We start from the raw sequence: 18,343 nt of genomic DNA, 5'->3' as shown, positions 1-18,343 counted from the left end.
CGGGATTTTTTCAATTAGTGGTCCAAAGTAATACAACAATAAAACATTATTGATGCCTACTCGCCATATCCCCATCTCAAGTTTGTGGCTGATGAAGGTAAATCTCCAGTATTGATTTTTTTTTTCTCTGGGGATTGTTTGGAGAAGGAAGTCTCCAGACTGTGTGTGTGGAAGTCAGATAGCTCCACAGAAGGACTTTTTCTTAAAAATTTGTTGTGCTACCCAGAGAGGGTGAAACCCCGCTCACTTATGAACTGTGCTATACTTTATTTTTGTTTTGTTTCTCATTATGCCGGAAAGGCCATATTTATTTCCTGGAACCCTGCAGTGGTTTATGCCGCGTCCTAATAAACCAGCAGGAGCTTAACCCAAGAAGTGTTCCCGTGTCTACCTCTATTTATCTATCCATATATCTGTCTATCCATCTATTTATCCATCTATCTATCTATCTATCTATCTATCTATCACATATCTATCCATCTATTTATCTATCTATCACATATCTATCTGTCTATTCATCTATCTATTTATCTATCTATCTATCCATCTATCCATATATCTATCTATCCATCTATCTATCCATATCTTTTAAGGGTAGGTTAATTTTAACATTGAGAGATAGAATATCAAAAAAAAAAATCGAGAAAATCACATTGTATAAATTAAAAAAAAATATTTGCATTTTGCAGTGAGAAATAAGTATTTGATTCCTCTGGCAAACAACACTTAATACTTGGTGGCAAAACCCTTGTTGGCAAGCACAGCAGTCAGACGTTTTTTGTAGTTGATGATGAGGGCTACGCACATGTCAGGAGGAATTATGGTCCACTCCTCTTTGCAGATCATCTCTAAATCATTCCGATTTTGAGGCTGTCGCTTGGCAACTCGGAGCTTCAACTCCCTCCATAAGTTTTCTATGGGATTAAGGTCTGGAGACTGGCTAGGCCACACCATGACCTTAATGTGCTTCTTTTTGAGCCACTCCTTTGTTGCCTTTGCTGTATGTTTTGGGTCATTGTCTTGCTGGAAGACCCAGCCACGACCCATTTTTAATGGCCTGGTGGAGGGAAGGAGATTGTCACTCAGGACTTTACCATACAAGGCGCCATCCATTCTCCCATTGATGTGGTGAAGTAGTCCTGTGCCTTTAGCAGAGAAACACCCCCAAAACATAATGTTTCCACCTTCATGCTAGGTCCCAGTGGGGACGGTGTTCTTTGGGTCATAGGCAGCATTTCTCTTCCTCCAAACACGGCGAGTTGAGTTAATGCCAAAGAGCTAAATTTTTGTCTCATCTGATCACAGTACCTTCTCCCAATAACTCACAGAATCATCCAGGTGTTCATTGGCAAACTTCAGATGGGCCTGCACATGTGCCTTCTTAAGCAGGGGGACCTTGCGGGCACTGCAGGATTTTAAACCTTTAAGGCGTAATGTGTTACCAATGGTTTTCTTGGTGACTGTGGACCCAGCTGCCTTGAGATCATTAACAAGTTCCCCCCGTGTAGTTTTAGGCTGATCTCTCACCTTCCTCGTGATCAAGGATACCCCAGGAGGTGAGATTTTGCATGGTGCTCCAGATCGATGTCGATTGACAGTCATTTTGTATTTCTTCCATTTTCTTACTATTGCACCAACAGTTGTCTCCTTCTCACCCAGCATCTTACTTATGGTTTTGTAGCCCATTCTAGCTTTGTGCAGGTCTATGATCTTGTCCCTGACATCCTTAGAAAGTTCTTTGGTATTGCCCATGTTGTAGAGGTTAGAATCTGACTGATTAATTGAGTCTGTGGACAGGAGTCTTTTATACAGGTGACTATGTAAGACAGCTGTCTTTAATGCAGGTAACGAGTTGATTAGGAGCGTCTAACTGGTGTGTAGGAGCCAGAACTCATAATGGTTTGTAGGGGATCAAATACTTATTTCTCACTGCAAAATGCAAAATAAATTATCTAATTTATACAATGTGATTTTATTGATTTTTTGGGGATATTTTTATCTCTCAATGTTAAAATTAACCTACCCTTAAAATTATAGACTGTTCATGTCTTTGTCACTGGGCAAACTTACAAAAAACAGCAAGGGATCAAATAATTATTTAATTCACTGTATCTATCTATCTATCTATCTATCAATATATCTATATACAGTACAGACCAAAAGTTTGGACACACCTTCTCATTTAAAGATTTTTCTGTATTTTCATGACTATGAAAATTGTACATTCACACTGAAGGCACCAAAACAATGAATTAACACATGTGGAATTATATACTTAACAAAAAAGTGTGAAACAACTGAAAATATGTCTTATGTTCTAGGTTCTTCAAAGTAGCCACCTTTTGCTTTGATGACTGCTTTGCACACTCTTGGCATTCTCTTGATGAGCTTCAAGAGGTAGTCACCGGAAATGGTTTTCACTTCACAGGTGTGCCCTGTCAGGTTTAATAAGTGTGATTTCTTGCCTTATAAATGGGGTTGGGACCATCAGTTGTGTTGTGTAGAAGTCTTGTGAATACACAGCTGATAGTCCTACTGAATAGACTGTTAGAATTTGTATTATGGCAAGAAAAAAGCAGCTAAGTAAAGAAAAACGAGTGGCCATCATTACTTTAAGAAATGAAGGTCAGTCAGTGCGAAAAATTGGGAAAACTTTGAAAGTGTCCCCAAGTACAGTTGCAAAAACCATCAAGCGCTACAAAGAAACTGGCTCACATGAGGACCGCCCCAGGAAAGGAAGACCAAGAGTCACCTCTGCTTCTGAGGATAAGTTAATCCGAGTCACCAGCATCAGAAATCGCAGGTTAACAGCAGCTCAGATTAGAGATCAGGTCAATGCCACACAGAGTTCTAGCAGCAGACACATCTCTTCAACAACTGTTAAGAGGAGACTTTGTGCAGCAGGCCTTCATGGTAAAATAGCTGCTAGGAAACCACTACTAAGGACAGGCAACAAGCAGAAGAGACTTGTTTGGGCTAAAGAACACAAGGAATGGACTTTAGACCAGTGGAAATCTGTGCTTTGGTCTGATGAGTCCAAATTTGAGATCTTTGTTTCCAACCACCGTGTCTTTGTGTGACGCTGAAAAGGTGAACGGATGGACTCTACATGCCTGGTTCCCACGTAGAAGCATGGAGAAGGAGGTGTGATGGTGTGGGGGTGCTTTGCTGGTGACACTGTTGGGGATTTATTCAAAATTGAAGGCATACTGAACCAGCATGGCTACCACAGCATGTGGCAGCGGCATGCTATTCCATCCGGTTTGCGTTTAGTTGGACCATCATTTATTTTTCAACAGGACAATGACCCCAAACACACCTCCAGGCTGTGCAAGGGCTATTTGACCAAGAAGTAGAGTGAAAGGGTACTACGCCAGATGACCTGGCCTGCACAGTCACCAGACCTGAACCAAATCGAGATGGTTTGTGGTGAGCTGGACCGCAGAGTGAAAGCAAAAGGGCCAACAAGTGCTAAGCATCTCTGGGAAGTCTTTCAAGATTGTTGAAAGACCATTTCCGGTGACTAACTCTTGAAGCTCATCAAGAGAATGCCAAGAGTGTGCAAAGCAGTCATCAAAGCAAAAGGTGGCTACTTTGAAGAACCTAGAATATAAGACATATTTTCAGTTGTTTCACACTTTTTTGTTAAGTATATAATTCCACATGTGTTAATTCATAGTTTTGATGCCTTCAGTGTGAATGTACAATTTTCATAGTCATGAAAATACAGAAAAATCTTTAGATGAGAAGGTGTGTCCAAACTTTTGGTCTGTACTGTATATATTTATATATATATGTATATATTGACATATATATATGGATAGATCGATAAATAGATGGATGGATAGATGGATAGATTCATAGATGGATAGAAAGATATACGGATGGATAGATAGAAATATGTGATTGAGATATATAATCAGTGCTTTGTGTTTGTAGCTTACTGTACATGTAATTTATTAATAAATGATTACATTTCAGAAAAAATAGCGTGGGATTCCCCTAAATTTTATTAACCAGCAGAGAGAAAGTGGACAGCTGGGCCTGATATTTATAGCGTGGGAAGAAGGTAATACCCATGGAGCTTCCCAGGCTATTAATATCAGCCCACAACTGTATACTTATCCTTTACAGGTTATTAAAATGGGGGACCCCCAAAAAATTTGATGTGGGGCCCCCCCTATAATTAATAACCAGCAAAGGCAAGGCAGACAGCTGCGGGCTGATCTTAATAGCCTAGGAAGGGGCCATGGATATTGGCCCCCTTCCGAGGCTAAAAACATTAGCTCTCAGCCGCCCCAGAAATGGCGCATTCATAAGATGCGCTAATTCTGGCGCTTAGCCTCCGCTCTTCTCACTTGCCCTGGTGCGGTGGCAAGTGGGGCAGTAGGTTTGGGGTTCATGTCAGACTTGTATTGGCAGCTGACATGATGCCCAGGTAAGGAATGGAGAGGCGTCTATAACCCCATAGTAAAATTGTAAGAAAAAACACCAAACACTCAGAATAAAGTAATTTATTTGAAATAATGGCACAGTCCTTTATTTATTTATTATTTATTTATTTATTTATTTATTTATTTAATTAACCAAAAACAATTATACACTGCTCAAAAAAATAAAGGGAACACTCAAATAACACATCCTAGATCTGAATGAATGAAATATTCTCATTGAATACTTTGTTCTGTACAAAGTTGAATGTGCTGACAACAAAACCACACAAAAATCATCAATGGAAATCAAATTTATTTACCAATGGAGGCCTGGATTTGGAGTCACCCTCAAAATTAAAGTGGAAAAACACACTACAGGCAGATCCAACTTTGATGTAATGTCCTTAAAACAAGTCAAAATGAGGCTCAGTATTGTGTGTGGCCTCCACGTGCCTGTATGACCTCCCTACAATGCCTGGGCATGCTCCTGATGAGGTTGCGGATGGTCTCCTGTGGGATCTCCTCCCAGACCTGGACAAAAGCATCCGCCAACTCCTGGACAGTCTGTGGTGCAACGTGACGTTGGTGGATGGAGCGAGACATGATGTCCCAGATGTGCTCAATCGGATTCAGGTCTGGGGAACGGGCGGGCCAGTCCATAGCTTCAATGCCTTCATCTTGCAGGAACTGCTGACACACTCCAGCCACATGAGGTCTTGCATTGTCCTGCATTAGGAGGAACTCAGGTCCAACCGCACCAGCATATGGTGTCACAAGGGGTCTGAGGATCTCATCCCAGTACCTAATGGCAGTCAGGCTACCTCTGGCGTGCACATGGAGGGCTGTGCGGCCCTCCAAAGAAATGCCACCCCACACCATTACTGACTCACTGCCAAACCGGTCATGCTGAAGGATGTTGCAGGCAGCAGATCACTCTCCATGGCGTTTCCAGACTCTGTCACGTCTGTCACATGTGCTCAGTGTGAACCTGCTTTCATCTGTGAAGAGCACAGGGCACCAGTCGCGACTTTGCCAATGCTGGTGCTCTGTGGCAAATGCCAAGCGTCCTGCACGGTGTTGGGCTGTGAGCACAACCCCCATCTGTGGACGTCGAGCCCTCATACCACCCTCATGGAGTCGGTTTCTAACCGTTTGTGCAGACACATGCACATTTGTTTCCTGCTGGAGGTCATTTTGCAGGGCTCTGGCAGGGCTCCTCCTGTTCCTCCTTGCACAAAGGCGGAGGTAGCGGTCCTACTGCTGGGTTGTTGCCCTCCTACGGCCCCCTCCATGTCTCCTGTTGTACTGGCCTGTCTCCTGGTAGCGCCTCCAGCCTCTGGACACTACGCTGACAGACACAGCAAATCTTCTTGCCACAGCTCGCATTGATGTGTCATCCTGGATGAGCTGCACTGCCTGAGCAACTTCTGTGGGTTGTAGAGTCCGTCTCATGCTACCCCGAATGTGAAAGTACAACCAACATTCAAAAGTGACCAAAACATCAGCAAGAAAGCATTGGTACTGAGATGGTGTCTGTGGTCCTCACCTGCAGAACCACTCCTTTATTGAGGGTGTCTTGATAATTGCCAATAATTTCCATCTATTGTCTATTCTATTTGCACAACAGCATGTGAAATTGATTGTCAATCAGTGTTGCTTCCTAAGTGGACAGTTTGATTTCACAGAAGTTTCATTTACTTGGAGTTATATTCTGTTGTTTAAGTGTTCCCTTTATTTTTATGAGCAGTGTACTTACCTAACGCCTAATCCACTGAAGCTCATGTCTCCTGTAACAAAAATAAAATGATAAAGAAACATAATACTCACCTGTCCAACGTGATGAAATAATGTAGATTGTCCCACGGCGATTGGATCTTGATAGAACAGTCACATCAGCAGTCACTGAAGTGACTGCTCTATCCAGCAGCCAGCGATACACTTATAGGGGTGTCATCACTCCTGCAGTGTATAGTGCTTAGCTGCCGGGAGAGAGGTCACTTTAGGTCATCAGCTGATGAACTCCTGTGACCTCACTTACGGCACCAGGGCTGCTTGAGAATTTCTATTCTCACGCAGCGCTGAGAATAGAAATTTCTCATGTATTCTCTTAGTGACTTACAATCATTTTATGCTTTTGTCGGATCATTTTCTACTTCCCTAAATTCGTGTACATCTTCATTGTTTCCATAACACATTATTCTCCTATCTAGAACCCCTTTTCCTTTGCTTTTAATGTACATTTAATCTCACTCTTGCTATAGTGGTATCACGGCTCCCTTGCTGTCTCACCTCTTATCTTCATCCATTTATTCCACGTGACTTTTCTTTTTTTCCCCCTTTTTATTAACATCCACATCATCACTTATTATGTTTTTCTCTCCATCCTTCTTCTGCAAAATTATATTTTTGACCAATATCTTTCTTCCTTGTACTCCTTTTCCTAACTTCTATTGACACCTCTAATCTCACCCCCCTCTTTTTCACCAATTCTCTGAATCTTTTCCCTCTCTGCTTTCCCTCTCACTTAATGCTGCATTCTCAGCTTCATTCTGAGTTCTAATCCTGCGATATCCTTCTTCTTTTTCCTTTAAAAACATTGCATTCACTTTTGTTTATTTTATTATAATTTTCCATCACATGCGCCTTCTTTTTTTTTCTGCACTACCTCACTATTTCACACAGATTTAACTCACACACAGACATATTCGCTCTTGGTTCTCACTGATCCTTAACTTTGAACCCCTCTGACAATAAAATCGTCAAATATCGTTCTTTTGATGGCTTTACCCCTTTTCTTCTATTCATTTACATGTCATTTCACATCTCCCTATTGCCTCACACACTAATTGCTTTATCCCAAATCTCACATCTGCTCCTAGTCAGATTCTAGTCCCCTCTTCTCGTTTCAACTATATTTTCTCTACACATAGATTCTTCCCACCTCACTTTTTTCTTCTTGCTTACATTTTTACTCCCCCCCTGTCTTTTTTGCATTTTCCTTAACTTTGTTAATTTCTTATGAACTCTTTCGCAAGTTCTCTGTTTTTACTTCCTAGTTGTAATCTGTTTTTTACTATATTTTACAACAAACCCTTTTGCTTTTATCTCTTTATTGACTATCCCATTCCTCTCGCTTCCTCCTTATCTCTCTCTTTTCAGGGGTATTTATTCAATTATTGTTGCCTTTTTAAAGCTCACTGGCAGGGTGTCTTGCACATTTATATTTTTAGCTTGAAAAAAAGCACCAGTCCGATGCCGATACACATTGGTTAATAAAACACGTTATTTTATACCATTGAGAATTATTCATTTCCGCAAGCGTACCATTATCTTCCCACTAAAGTGTACTTCTGTGTATAAACATTTGCAAAGCAGGCATCTGCTCCCAAAAATAGAACAATCTTGGACCGTTTTTACATAAAATAGTCTAAAGTCTGTTACTGCAGTGTGTTGTTAAAAAGGCTGTTCTAAAGCTGTGTTTGCATTAAAGAACTTGAAAGCAGTTCAATAAAGTCATAGGAGACCTCAGAGTGTCACACATCTTTTCTGGGCAATTAAAGAGGTTGTCCATTACTAAGACAACCCCTTCTTAAACTAAATGATTGGCCCAATAAAATAAAAAAAAACTATACTCACCTCCCGTGCCAGCTCAGTTTTAGCGGTGTCAGCACTCGTGGTCCTGGGGTTGTGATACGGTGGAATGACATGTGATGCCCGATGCACAATTAGGGCTGGCTTCCCTGTCCCCACCTTCCTACGTATTGAACATGAAGAGGAAGCCAAGGTTGTAGTTGATCCCAGACTTTCTCTTCATGTTCAGATTGTTCGAAGGTGGGGACAGTGACGCCAGCGCCGAGCATCACGTGTCATTCTACCGAATCACAGCCCTGGGATCGTAAGTGCCGACACCACTGGAACGGTGCCAGTATGGGAGGTGAGTATAGACTTTTATTGGGGCCGAACATTTAGTTTAAGAAAGGGTTGTGCTCGTAGTCGAAAACCCCTTAAAAGGCTTAGCAAACTGGCAATTTGCAGCAAATTGATTAGCTATGAATCATATTTTTGGCAAAAATTTAGCTAAGTTGACAAATTTGAATTTCAAAAGATTTGATCATCCCCAGTAACCTTCAAATCTCTTTTTTCTGTTTTTTTTTATTTATTCTAGTGCACTCTGAAAGGTCAGTTATTACTTTCATGTAATTTTGAACAATTAACATTATTGTTTGGTTTCACTCTGGGAGGTGAAGCAGAGTGCAGTTTAGCTCAAAATGTGTAACTGAGAGGGACTTAAAGAAGAACCGTGGTCTTTGCTGTGTATTATGTTAGGCATCAATTATCTTCCAAGTCCTGCCAATTAGCACATGATGAATTATGAATGAAGAATTGGATTAGAGTGACAGCTGGCAACCTTTGCAGATATTCCTTCTTTTATGCTTTACCTTGAGTTCTGGCATGCTGCCTATGAGTTCATAAGGAATCCTCACATCTGGTTTATTTGTGTAGTCGTCTGGAACAAGTTGTGGTGCCAGGTCCCTGTATCTGTGGAAAAGCCTGAAAGATAAAAATGGAACCCATCAAGTCTAACACAAAACAATAAACCTTACACTTACAGTAGATCTGTTATCGGATTCCATAATAAAAACTGTATGTGTTATTAAAACAGTCTCTTAGATTTGATGAGGCTGGTGTACTAATTTTGGAAATATATGATAGAATAGCTCTGCAATCCTGATAATAAAATAAGTGTTTTATGAGTAAAGCTAAGGGGGAAGAAAACTAATGAGTCCAAGTGCATTCAATCTCCACCTCTTAATGTGCCGCTTAATGAATTTCATGCATGTTTAAATTAATATGCACGATTAGAAAATACAGTTCAATATTTTTAGAAATAGGTGAAATGTACCAACTTCATATCAATACAATAATTTAACAGAATGTCCAATTACATTCAACAAAAAAGTTGACCTGTCAACAACATGCATGCAGATATTTTAAAATAGAAATAAAAAAGAAATATATTATAATAATCTGACATGGACAGTATTAAAGGCACCCTTTCCTAATACTTGGTTACTAGGGATGAACGAGCATTAAAATGCTTGGATGCTAGTTACTCGAATTTTACTCGAAAATGCTTGTTTCGAGTAACGAGTATAATGGGAGTCATGGGAAATCCAAGCATTTTTCCGGCAGACCCTACAAGGAGGTCTGGGGGGCAGTGAAAATGTTGAAATGGATGGAAAAAGTGCTGAACACTGCAGTTCAGATCACTGTTGCGAACTATGGTGTCACACTTTTACTCCACTTTAAAGGGGTAGTCCACAAGTAGGACAACCCCTTCTTGAACTAAATGTTTGGCCCTGATAAAATAAACAAACCTATACTCACCTCTAGTGCTAGTGCCGTTCCAGCGGTGTTGACACTCACAGTCCCTGGGCTCTTGTGCGGTGGACTGACACAGGGTGCCTGGCGTCTATTCAATGCTGGTGTCACTGTCTCCGCCTTTTTACGAGTTAAATATGAAGAAGAAAATAGATCAAAGATCAGATGCAGCTCAGACTTCCTCTTGATGTTCAATCCGTACAAAGGTGGGGACAGTGACGCTGGTGCTGATTGAGCGCCGCACACCACGTGTCATTCCACAGCACCTGAGCTCTTGGACCACGGAGTTGTGACACCGCTGGAATGGTGCCGGCACGGGAGGAGAGTATAGTGTTACACGCACACCGCCTAAGTTCAGATAGGGGCGAGATGGGTTTCATGAATTTTTTGGAATCCTGGGGGAACCGTTACTGGGCGACCATAGGCTGCAGCTTCTCTCAGGCACATGATAGATTCAATTGTTGACCAGACACATCTGACAAGAGTCTTTTTCAACAATTTAACAGTGGAGTTTATTCAAGTATGACCAGTACCATTTAACTCTTTGAAGAAACAGGCTTCACCACAGTAAAGTCTATTAAAGCAGGTACAGTAACGACAGTCTCTTCAGTAGCACAATTCAGCACAGATTAGATCTCTTAGCAGCACACTTCTATGCATACACAACCACAGGCTTTTCCTTCACAAGGACACAATAGTACACAGCATTCTTTATCCTGCATGGAGATGGAGGGGGGAGGGTTTGATGAGGGAGATAATCCCTCTGACACAATTCCTTCCAGTCCTTATTTTCCTGCCCAATAATACTCTGCACTGTTAGTTCAGGGAGTTTATCTGACCTGTGTTTAGTTTCTCTCCTGATCTGAATCCTGTTCAGTTGCCTTCTGTCAGATACAGATAAAACACCACCTCTCTCTTTGGCCTCAGCCAGACTACAATAGCAAGTTCCCCACAACCCCCCTGGGGCTCTGCTAAAACACTCCCTGTCTCCTGTGACTGTGTTAACCCCTCTAGTTGCTGGATGCTTCGGAAGCACAACACTTCCTGTCTCCTGTGCTTGTGTTATTTCTAATAGTTGCTGGATGCTTTTGAAGCAACAGCACTACTTCTGCATTTCACAATAGGTTTTTATATTTTATCAGGGCCAAACATGTAGTTCAAGTAGTTATCCTAGTAAAGGACAACCCCTTTAAGGACTGGCAATAAAACATTCAAAATTGATGAGAAATTGGAGTTTACAGGGAAAAAAATGTAAAGGAACATTCTTTCCTGTATAATGACTTGTATATAAGTAGAGATGAGCGTTGTTCTACTCGAACTGTTCGCCAATCTCAAATTCGAGCTGTTTTGGGCGGTGTTCGAGCCGGTCGGCGAACACGAACAATTTGAGAAAAATTCGGCTGTTCGAGGTTATGTTCGATAACTGTTCGTGCACCAAAATCATAACTGGATTTTTTCTCAGTAATGATGAAAATTAATGTTAATACGCAGTTTGAGTGTACAGCGGGGCGGGGGGAGGGGCAGGGGATGGATCTCTGCAGGAACAATGAAGATCTCCATTTTTTTTTCTCTTTCCCGCATTTGCAGTGGGGAGGTGCAATCTGTCAGCCTATCAGCAGCGCACACACGGAGCGAAGTGCTTTTTTTCACACAAGCAAGGGCATGTGTGATTGGCAGTGTATGTCACATGTCCTTGCCCTATAAGACCAAGCCATTTTCCCCGTCGCCACCATTTTCTCACTGCTGCAGCTGCGTGTTAGACGGCACCGCTGTTGCTGTGTGCGCTATACCTTGTTAATTTCAAGCCAATTTTCGCACAAATATACAGATAGCTTGGGAGTAGGGAATAGTTGTGATTGCAGTCCTTTTAAGGACTAGGTTACAGCATTTCCTACGACTTTTATCAGGCAGGTCTGCACTCTTAAATAGATAGGTTGTGGGAGTAAAGACTAATTGTAATTGGAGTCCTTTTCAGGACTAGGTTACATCAGTCCCTATCAGTTTTTGCCAGGCAGGTCTGAGCCAGTGCTGTGCAAGTTTTTTTCACAGCATTTGGCTGAATCTAGCAAAGCTAATCCTTTTTGGCCTATTGCAGAGTGTGTTAGTCAGTGGAGTAGCCTATCTATGTTGCAAGATATACCACCTGTGTATAGAATACCAATTTTTTTACTGCACCTAGTGAAGTAAAATCTTTTGGGCATAGCATCATTCTATTAGTCCATCTATACTAACCTCCATCAGGTTGCAAACTGAATATAATTTTTTTCTGCATTTAGCTCTGAAAAAATATTTGGGCTTCTAGCAGTGTGTGGGACTTGGTCTATTAGTCCATCTATACTGACCTCCATCAGGTTGCAAATTAAAAATAATTTTTTTCTTCATTTAGCTCTGAAAAAATATTTGGGCTTCTAGCAGTGTGTGGGACTTGTTCTATTAGTCCTTCTATACTGACCTCCAGCAGGTTGCAAATTGAATATAATTTTTTTCTGCATCTAGCTCTGAAAAAATATTTGGGCTTCTAGCGGTGTGTGGGACTTGGTCTATTAGTCCATCTATACTGACCTCCATCAGGTTGCAAATTAAAAATAATTTTTTTCTGCATCTAGCTCTGAAAAAATATTTGGGCTTCTAGCAGTGTGTGGGACTTGGTCTATTAGTCCATCTATACTGACCTCCATCAGGTTGCAAATTAAAAATAATTTTTTTCTTCATTTATCTCTGAAAAAATATTTGGGCTTCTAGCAGCGTGTGGGACTTGTTCTATTAGTCCATCTATACTGACCTCCATCAGGTTGCAAATTAAAAATAATTTTTTTCTGCATCTAGCTCTGAAAAAATATTTGGGCTTCTAGCAGTGTGTGGGACTTGGTCTATTAGTCCATCTATACTGACATCCATCAGGTTGCAAATTAAAAATAATTTTTTTCTGCATCTAGCTCTGAAAAAATATTTGGGCTTCTAGCAGTGTGTGGGACTTGGTCTATTAGTCCATCTATACTGACCTCCATCAGGTTGCAAATTGAATAAAAAAAATTTCTGCATCTAGCTCTGAAAAAATATTTGGGCTTCTAGCGGTGTGTGGGACTTGGTCTATTAGTCCATCTATACTGACCTCCATCAGGTTGCAAATTAAAAATAATTTTTTTCTGCATCTAGCTCTGAAAAAATATTTGGGCTTCTAGCAGTGTGTGGGACTTGGTCTATTAGTCCATCTATACTGACCTCCAGCAGGTTGCAAATTAAAAATAATTTTTTTCTTCATTTAGCTCTGAAAAAATATTTGGGCTTCTAGCAGTGTGTGGGACTTGTTCTATTAGTCCTTCTATACTGACCTCCAGCAGGTTGCAAATTGAATATAATTTTTTTCTGCATCTAGCTCTGAAAAAATATTTGGGCTTCTAGCGGTGTGTGGGACTTGGTCTATTAGTCCATCTATACTGACCTCCATCAGGTTGCAAATTAAAAATATTTTTTTTCTGCATCTAGCTCTGAAAAAATATTTGGGCTTCTAGCGGTGTGTGGGACTTGGTCTATTAGTCCATCTATACTGACCTCCATCAGGTTGCAAATTAAAAATATTTTTTTTCTGCATCTAGCTCTGAAAAAATATTTGGGCTTCTAGCAGTGTGTGGGACTTGGTCTATTAGTCCATCTATACTGACCTCCATCAGGTTGCAAATTAAAAATAATTTTTTTCTTCATTTAGCTCTGAAAAAATATTTGGGCTTCTAGCAGTGTGTGGGACTTGTTCTATTAGTCCTTCTATACTGACCTCCAGCAGGTTGCAAATTGAATATAATTTTTTTCTGCATCTAGCTCTGAAAAAATATTTGGGCTTCTAGCGGTGTGTGGGACTTGGTCTATTAGTCCATCTATACTGACCTCCATCAGGTTGCAAATTAAAAATAATTTTTTTCTGCATCTAGCTCTGAAAAAATATTTGGGCTTCTAGCGGTGTGTGGGACTTGGTCTATTAGTCCATCTATACTGACCTCCATCAGGTTGCAAATTAAAAATAATTTTTTTCTGCATCTAGCTCTGAAAAAATATTTGGGCTTCTAGCAGTGTGTGGGACTTGGTCTATTAGTCCATCTATACTGACCTCCATCAGGTTGCAAATTGAATAAAAAAATTTTCTGCATCTAGCTCTGAAAAAATATTTGGGCTTCTAGCGGTGTGTGGGACTTGGTCTATTAGTCCATCTATACTGACCTCCATCAGGTTGCAAATTAAAAATATTTTTTTTCTGCATCTAACCCAGCCAATAGTTTTGGCCTAATACCACAGTTTGGCCACTCAGCTCTGCTCGGTTACCATCCATTGTTTTTTTGTGCAAACAACTCCAGAGTTGTGAATTAGTTAACCACCAAAATGAGTGGAAAAAGGCCTGCTGCTGGTGGAAAGGGGAATAGGCGTGTTGGGAAGGGGAAAAAAGGTTGTGTCCGTGGGGTAGGTGCAGAAGAAAGACCATCTTCCAGCCAAACTAAAATGTCTACTTCTTTTAGCGGACAATGTGATAAGATCCCTTTCTTACGGCCACGCCAATCGCTACAAATTCCAGATGAGGCACAAAAACAGCAGGTGCTTCAACGGATATCAAGTGCTCCTTTAAGTGGGCTCTCCTCCACATCAACTTCAACATCACAAATACTCCAGTCCTCAAAGGTGTCACCCAAATCGCACTTGCTTCCTCACAGCTCCCAAATCTCCAGCTGCCCGTCTGAGTATGAGGTAGAACAGATGGTTGAGTCTGCAGAGCTGTTTACTCATACTATAGCCTGGGAATCAGAGGTCGACTCCAGCGCTTCTGTGAATCCAGACGAGGAAATGATCTGCACTGATGCCCAGAATCTTTATGAGTCGGATCCAGGACCAGACGCAGAAGGTTCTGACCATAATGTAGACCCTCATTCCCAAACTGTAACTCCTGTTGGTGGAGACAATGAGGAAGACGATGATAAGACTCAAATACCTGATTGGAGCGACAACTTTAGTTTTTTGTCAGGGCAGGAACAGGTTGGCTCTGAGGACGACGGGTGTGATAACGCACAGGGTGATGATGATGAGGTCGGAGATCCCACTTACTGTCAACCCACAGTCAGCCAAGAGATGAGGTCAGCAGAGGAGGTGGAGGAAGATGCTAGTGACGACGAGGTCAGGTTGCGCCTTCCTGGACAGAGACGTAGTACTGGAAGCACGTCAACAACTGCATCCTCAAACACAACTCTGCCTCTCACCACAAGTCGTGGTGGCTCTTCAGGTCGCATGGGTGCTAAGCCTTGCATAGCCTGGGCATTTTTTCAGATCGATAAAGATGACCCAACTCGTGTTATCTGTAACATTTGTCAGCAAAAGCTAAGTAGAGGCCAAAAAATACATAGTTTGAGTACTTCATGCATGAACCGGCACATGGACATGAAGCATAAGTTGCAGTGGGAAGCTCAGTGTGCTACAATGCGGTCTAGCCGGCCGGGCCAACCACCGTCTGCCATATCTTGTGCATCCGCGGCCTCTTCATCCTCTGTGACTGGGGGGACAGCAGTCACACCTGTTTTGGGGCGCAGAGCTGCCACCTCTTTACCCGCAACAGCCAGCGTGATTGGCAGGTCATCATTTTCTTTGGAGGTGGTAACACCAGCTGGTCTTGAGCGCTGTCCGACATCGATAGCACCACCTTTGGATCAAGGCAACCTAACATGTCCGCCTGCATCTTCCTCACAGACCGGCAGTTTGCCGGGGACACCCTTATCAACCCCGTCTAAGCACAATAGCCAGCCCTCGGTCCCTCAGATGTGGACAAGTAAAAGACCATTTCCTCCTAGCCATGAGAAAGCTAAGAGGTTGAATTTCACCATCTGCAAGCTCTTGGCTACAGAAATGCTGCCTTTCCCCCTGGTGGACACAGAGGATTTTCGAGACCTTATGTCCGTCGCAGTGCCCCAGTACCAGATGCCCAGTCGGCACTACTTCTCAAAGAAAGGTGTGCCTGCGCTCCACCAGCATGTCGCACACAACATCACCGCTTCTTTGAGAAACTCTGTGTGTGACAGGGTGCATTTCACCACAGACACTTGGACGAGTAGGCATGGACAGGGGCGTTACATGTTGCTGACTGGGCACTGGGTAACTATGGTGACAGCAGGACAAGGGGCTGCTGTCCAAGTCTTGCCGTCCCCACGAGTTGTGCGTCAATCCTCTTTATGTCATTTTTCCTCCACTGCTTCTGCCTGTTATGTTCTGCTACCAAAGCTAAGGAAAGAGAGGAGATCTGTCCCTACTATAAGACTCAGCTGAATCCCTACGATGTAACAGGGAACCTGATCCTGCGATCAGACCTGCTAAAGTCCTAATCTAGTCTGTACGGAGACCTATAGATGTGAGGAGGGAATCCCTACAAGTACTAAGGACTGGGAGGAATATGGGACACCTCCTAACAGAAATAGTAGCAGACAGACGAACAAACAAAATAGATAAAACATAGAGGTCCGTAGACCAAGCAAACTAACAGAGTTAGATACAGAGCACAGGCTAGCTAGAAAGTAGATATACAATGAAGTCCAGCAAAGCCAGAAGGGCGGAGCAGGATTAAATAGGCCAACAAGGTCATGTGACCAGCAAAGGAAAAAAAACCTAACAGCAAGGTTCTAACAGTACCCCCCCTTCTAAGAGGATCCTCCGGATCCCCTAGGACCAGGCTTATCAGGAAATCTCCTGTGAAACGCTCTGATAAGTCTGGACGCGGAAACATCATCTGACCTCACCCAAGAGTTATCCTCGGGTCCGAAACCTTTCCAGGCCACAAGATACTGCAAACTACCTCTATACCGTCTAGAGTCAAGGATGCGAGAAATTTCATATTCCCCGTCCTCCACCACCGGAGGAACAGAGGCAGAGGCGTCACCATCCGACACAACAGCTTTTTTTAACAGAGAGACATGAAAGACCGGATTAATTCTCCAGGAGGTAGGAACCTCCAACCTAACAGCAGATTGGTTGACAACCTGAAGCACCTTAAAGGGCCCTACAAACTTGGGACCCAATTTCTTAGAAGGAATCCTCAACCGCAGATTCCTAGAGGACAACCAAACCATGTCACCAACAGCGAACAAAACCTCCTGTCGTTTCCGATCAAAGTAGTCTTTAGATTTTCTGTTGGCCTCCTGAAGATTACCACGCACATCCGTCCAAACTCTTTCCAAATCACCGGAAAAATTCTCCTCCTCAGGCACGGCAGATCCCAACTTGGAGAACGACCCAAACGACGGATGTCTCCCAGAACAACAAAAAAAAGGCGAACAACCAGCAGAAGAAGATGTATGATTGTTCAGAGCAAATTCGGCAAGTGGCAGAAACTCAGACCACCCCTCTTGATTGTCTGCCACAAAACAACGCAAGAACTGCTCAACATCCTGGTTTTTCCTTTCTGTCTGGCCATTAGATTCAGGATGATATCCGGACGAAAACGACAAATGAATTCCCAACCTGTCACAAAAGGCACGCCAAAAACGAGCCACGAACTGAGGACCCCTATCAGAAACAATGTCAGTAGGAACGCCATGAAGTCTGACAATTTCCTTGACAAAGGCCTTAGCGAGAGTTTTAGCGCAGGGCAGTTTGACGAAGGGAACCAAGTGACACATCTTGCTAAAACGGTCCACGACCACCCAGATGACAGTAAAACCCTCAGAGGAGGGAAGGTCAGTTATAAAGTCCATAGCCAAATGTGTCCAAGGAGCACTGGGGACCTCCAAAGGACAAAGCAACCCCGCAGCAGGAGTATGTGAGGACTTAGATCTAGCACATATAGTACATTGGTGCACCCACTTAATGACTTCCTTCTGCCATCCAGGCCACCAAAAACTGCGACCCACCAGTCTCTTGGTCTCAGAGATTCCGGGATGACCTGCCAACCGAGATTCGTGACACTCAACAAACAAATCTCTCCTAAAGGTCCCAGGCACAAACAACCTCCCATGAGGAGTGTTAGATGGGGCATTCTCCTGAGCTTTAAGAATCTCATCTTCCAAAACGGAGTCTAAAGCAGCTATCACAACACCTTCTTGTAAAATGTTTTCCTCTTTCTCAGCACCGACTATGGGAGAAAAACTGCGAGACAAGGCATCCGCCTTAACATTCTTAGTACCAGGGATGTAAGTAACGGAGAAATTAAACCGCGAGAAAAACAGTGCCCACCTAGCCTGACGGGCATTCAGGCGCTTGGCAGCATCAAGATATATCAGATTTTTATGATCCGTAAGAACCTGAACGGGAAATTCCGCACCTTCCAAGAAGTGGCGCCAGTGTTCAAATGCGAGTTTAATAGCCAATAATTCCCGATTACCAATATCGTAATTCAGTTCAGTCTCCGAAAATTTTTTTGAAAAAAAGGCACAGGGATGTAATCCATCCCCGTTATCCTGAGACAATACTGCGCCAACCCCCACAGAGGAAGCATCAACCTCAACCAAAAACGGCCTAGTAACATCAGGCTGCATAAGGATGGGAGCAGAGGTGAACCTCTCCTTGAG

At 42.6% G+C, this 18,343-nt stretch overlaps 1 protein-coding gene across 1 annotated transcript in view; it reads right to left on the bottom strand.

Annotated features, from left to right (window-relative positions):
• The window catches only part of CIB3 (calcium and integrin binding family member 3), a 243,549-nt gene that overhangs the window by 111,750 nt on the left and 113,456 nt on the right, over positions 1-18,343 (bottom strand). The window contains exon 3 of the mRNA XM_073685820.1: positions 8,873-8,984. Coding sequence (XP_073541921.1) covers positions 8,873-8,984 — 112 coding nt within the window. The remainder of the gene's footprint in view (positions 1-8,872; positions 8,985-18,343) is intronic.

The sequence above is a fragment of the Phyllobates terribilis genome, unplaced genomic scaffold, assembly GCF_046119375.1.
Source record: "Phyllobates terribilis strain yellow unplaced genomic scaffold, ASM4611937v1 Scaffold_1__5_contigs__length_1240528914, whole genome shotgun sequence".
Lineage (NCBI taxonomy): Eukaryota > Metazoa > Chordata > Amphibia > Anura > Dendrobatidae > Phyllobates > Phyllobates terribilis.
Note: the sequence above shows the minus strand (reverse complement) of the source record. Positions and strands in the feature narration are given on the sequence as shown.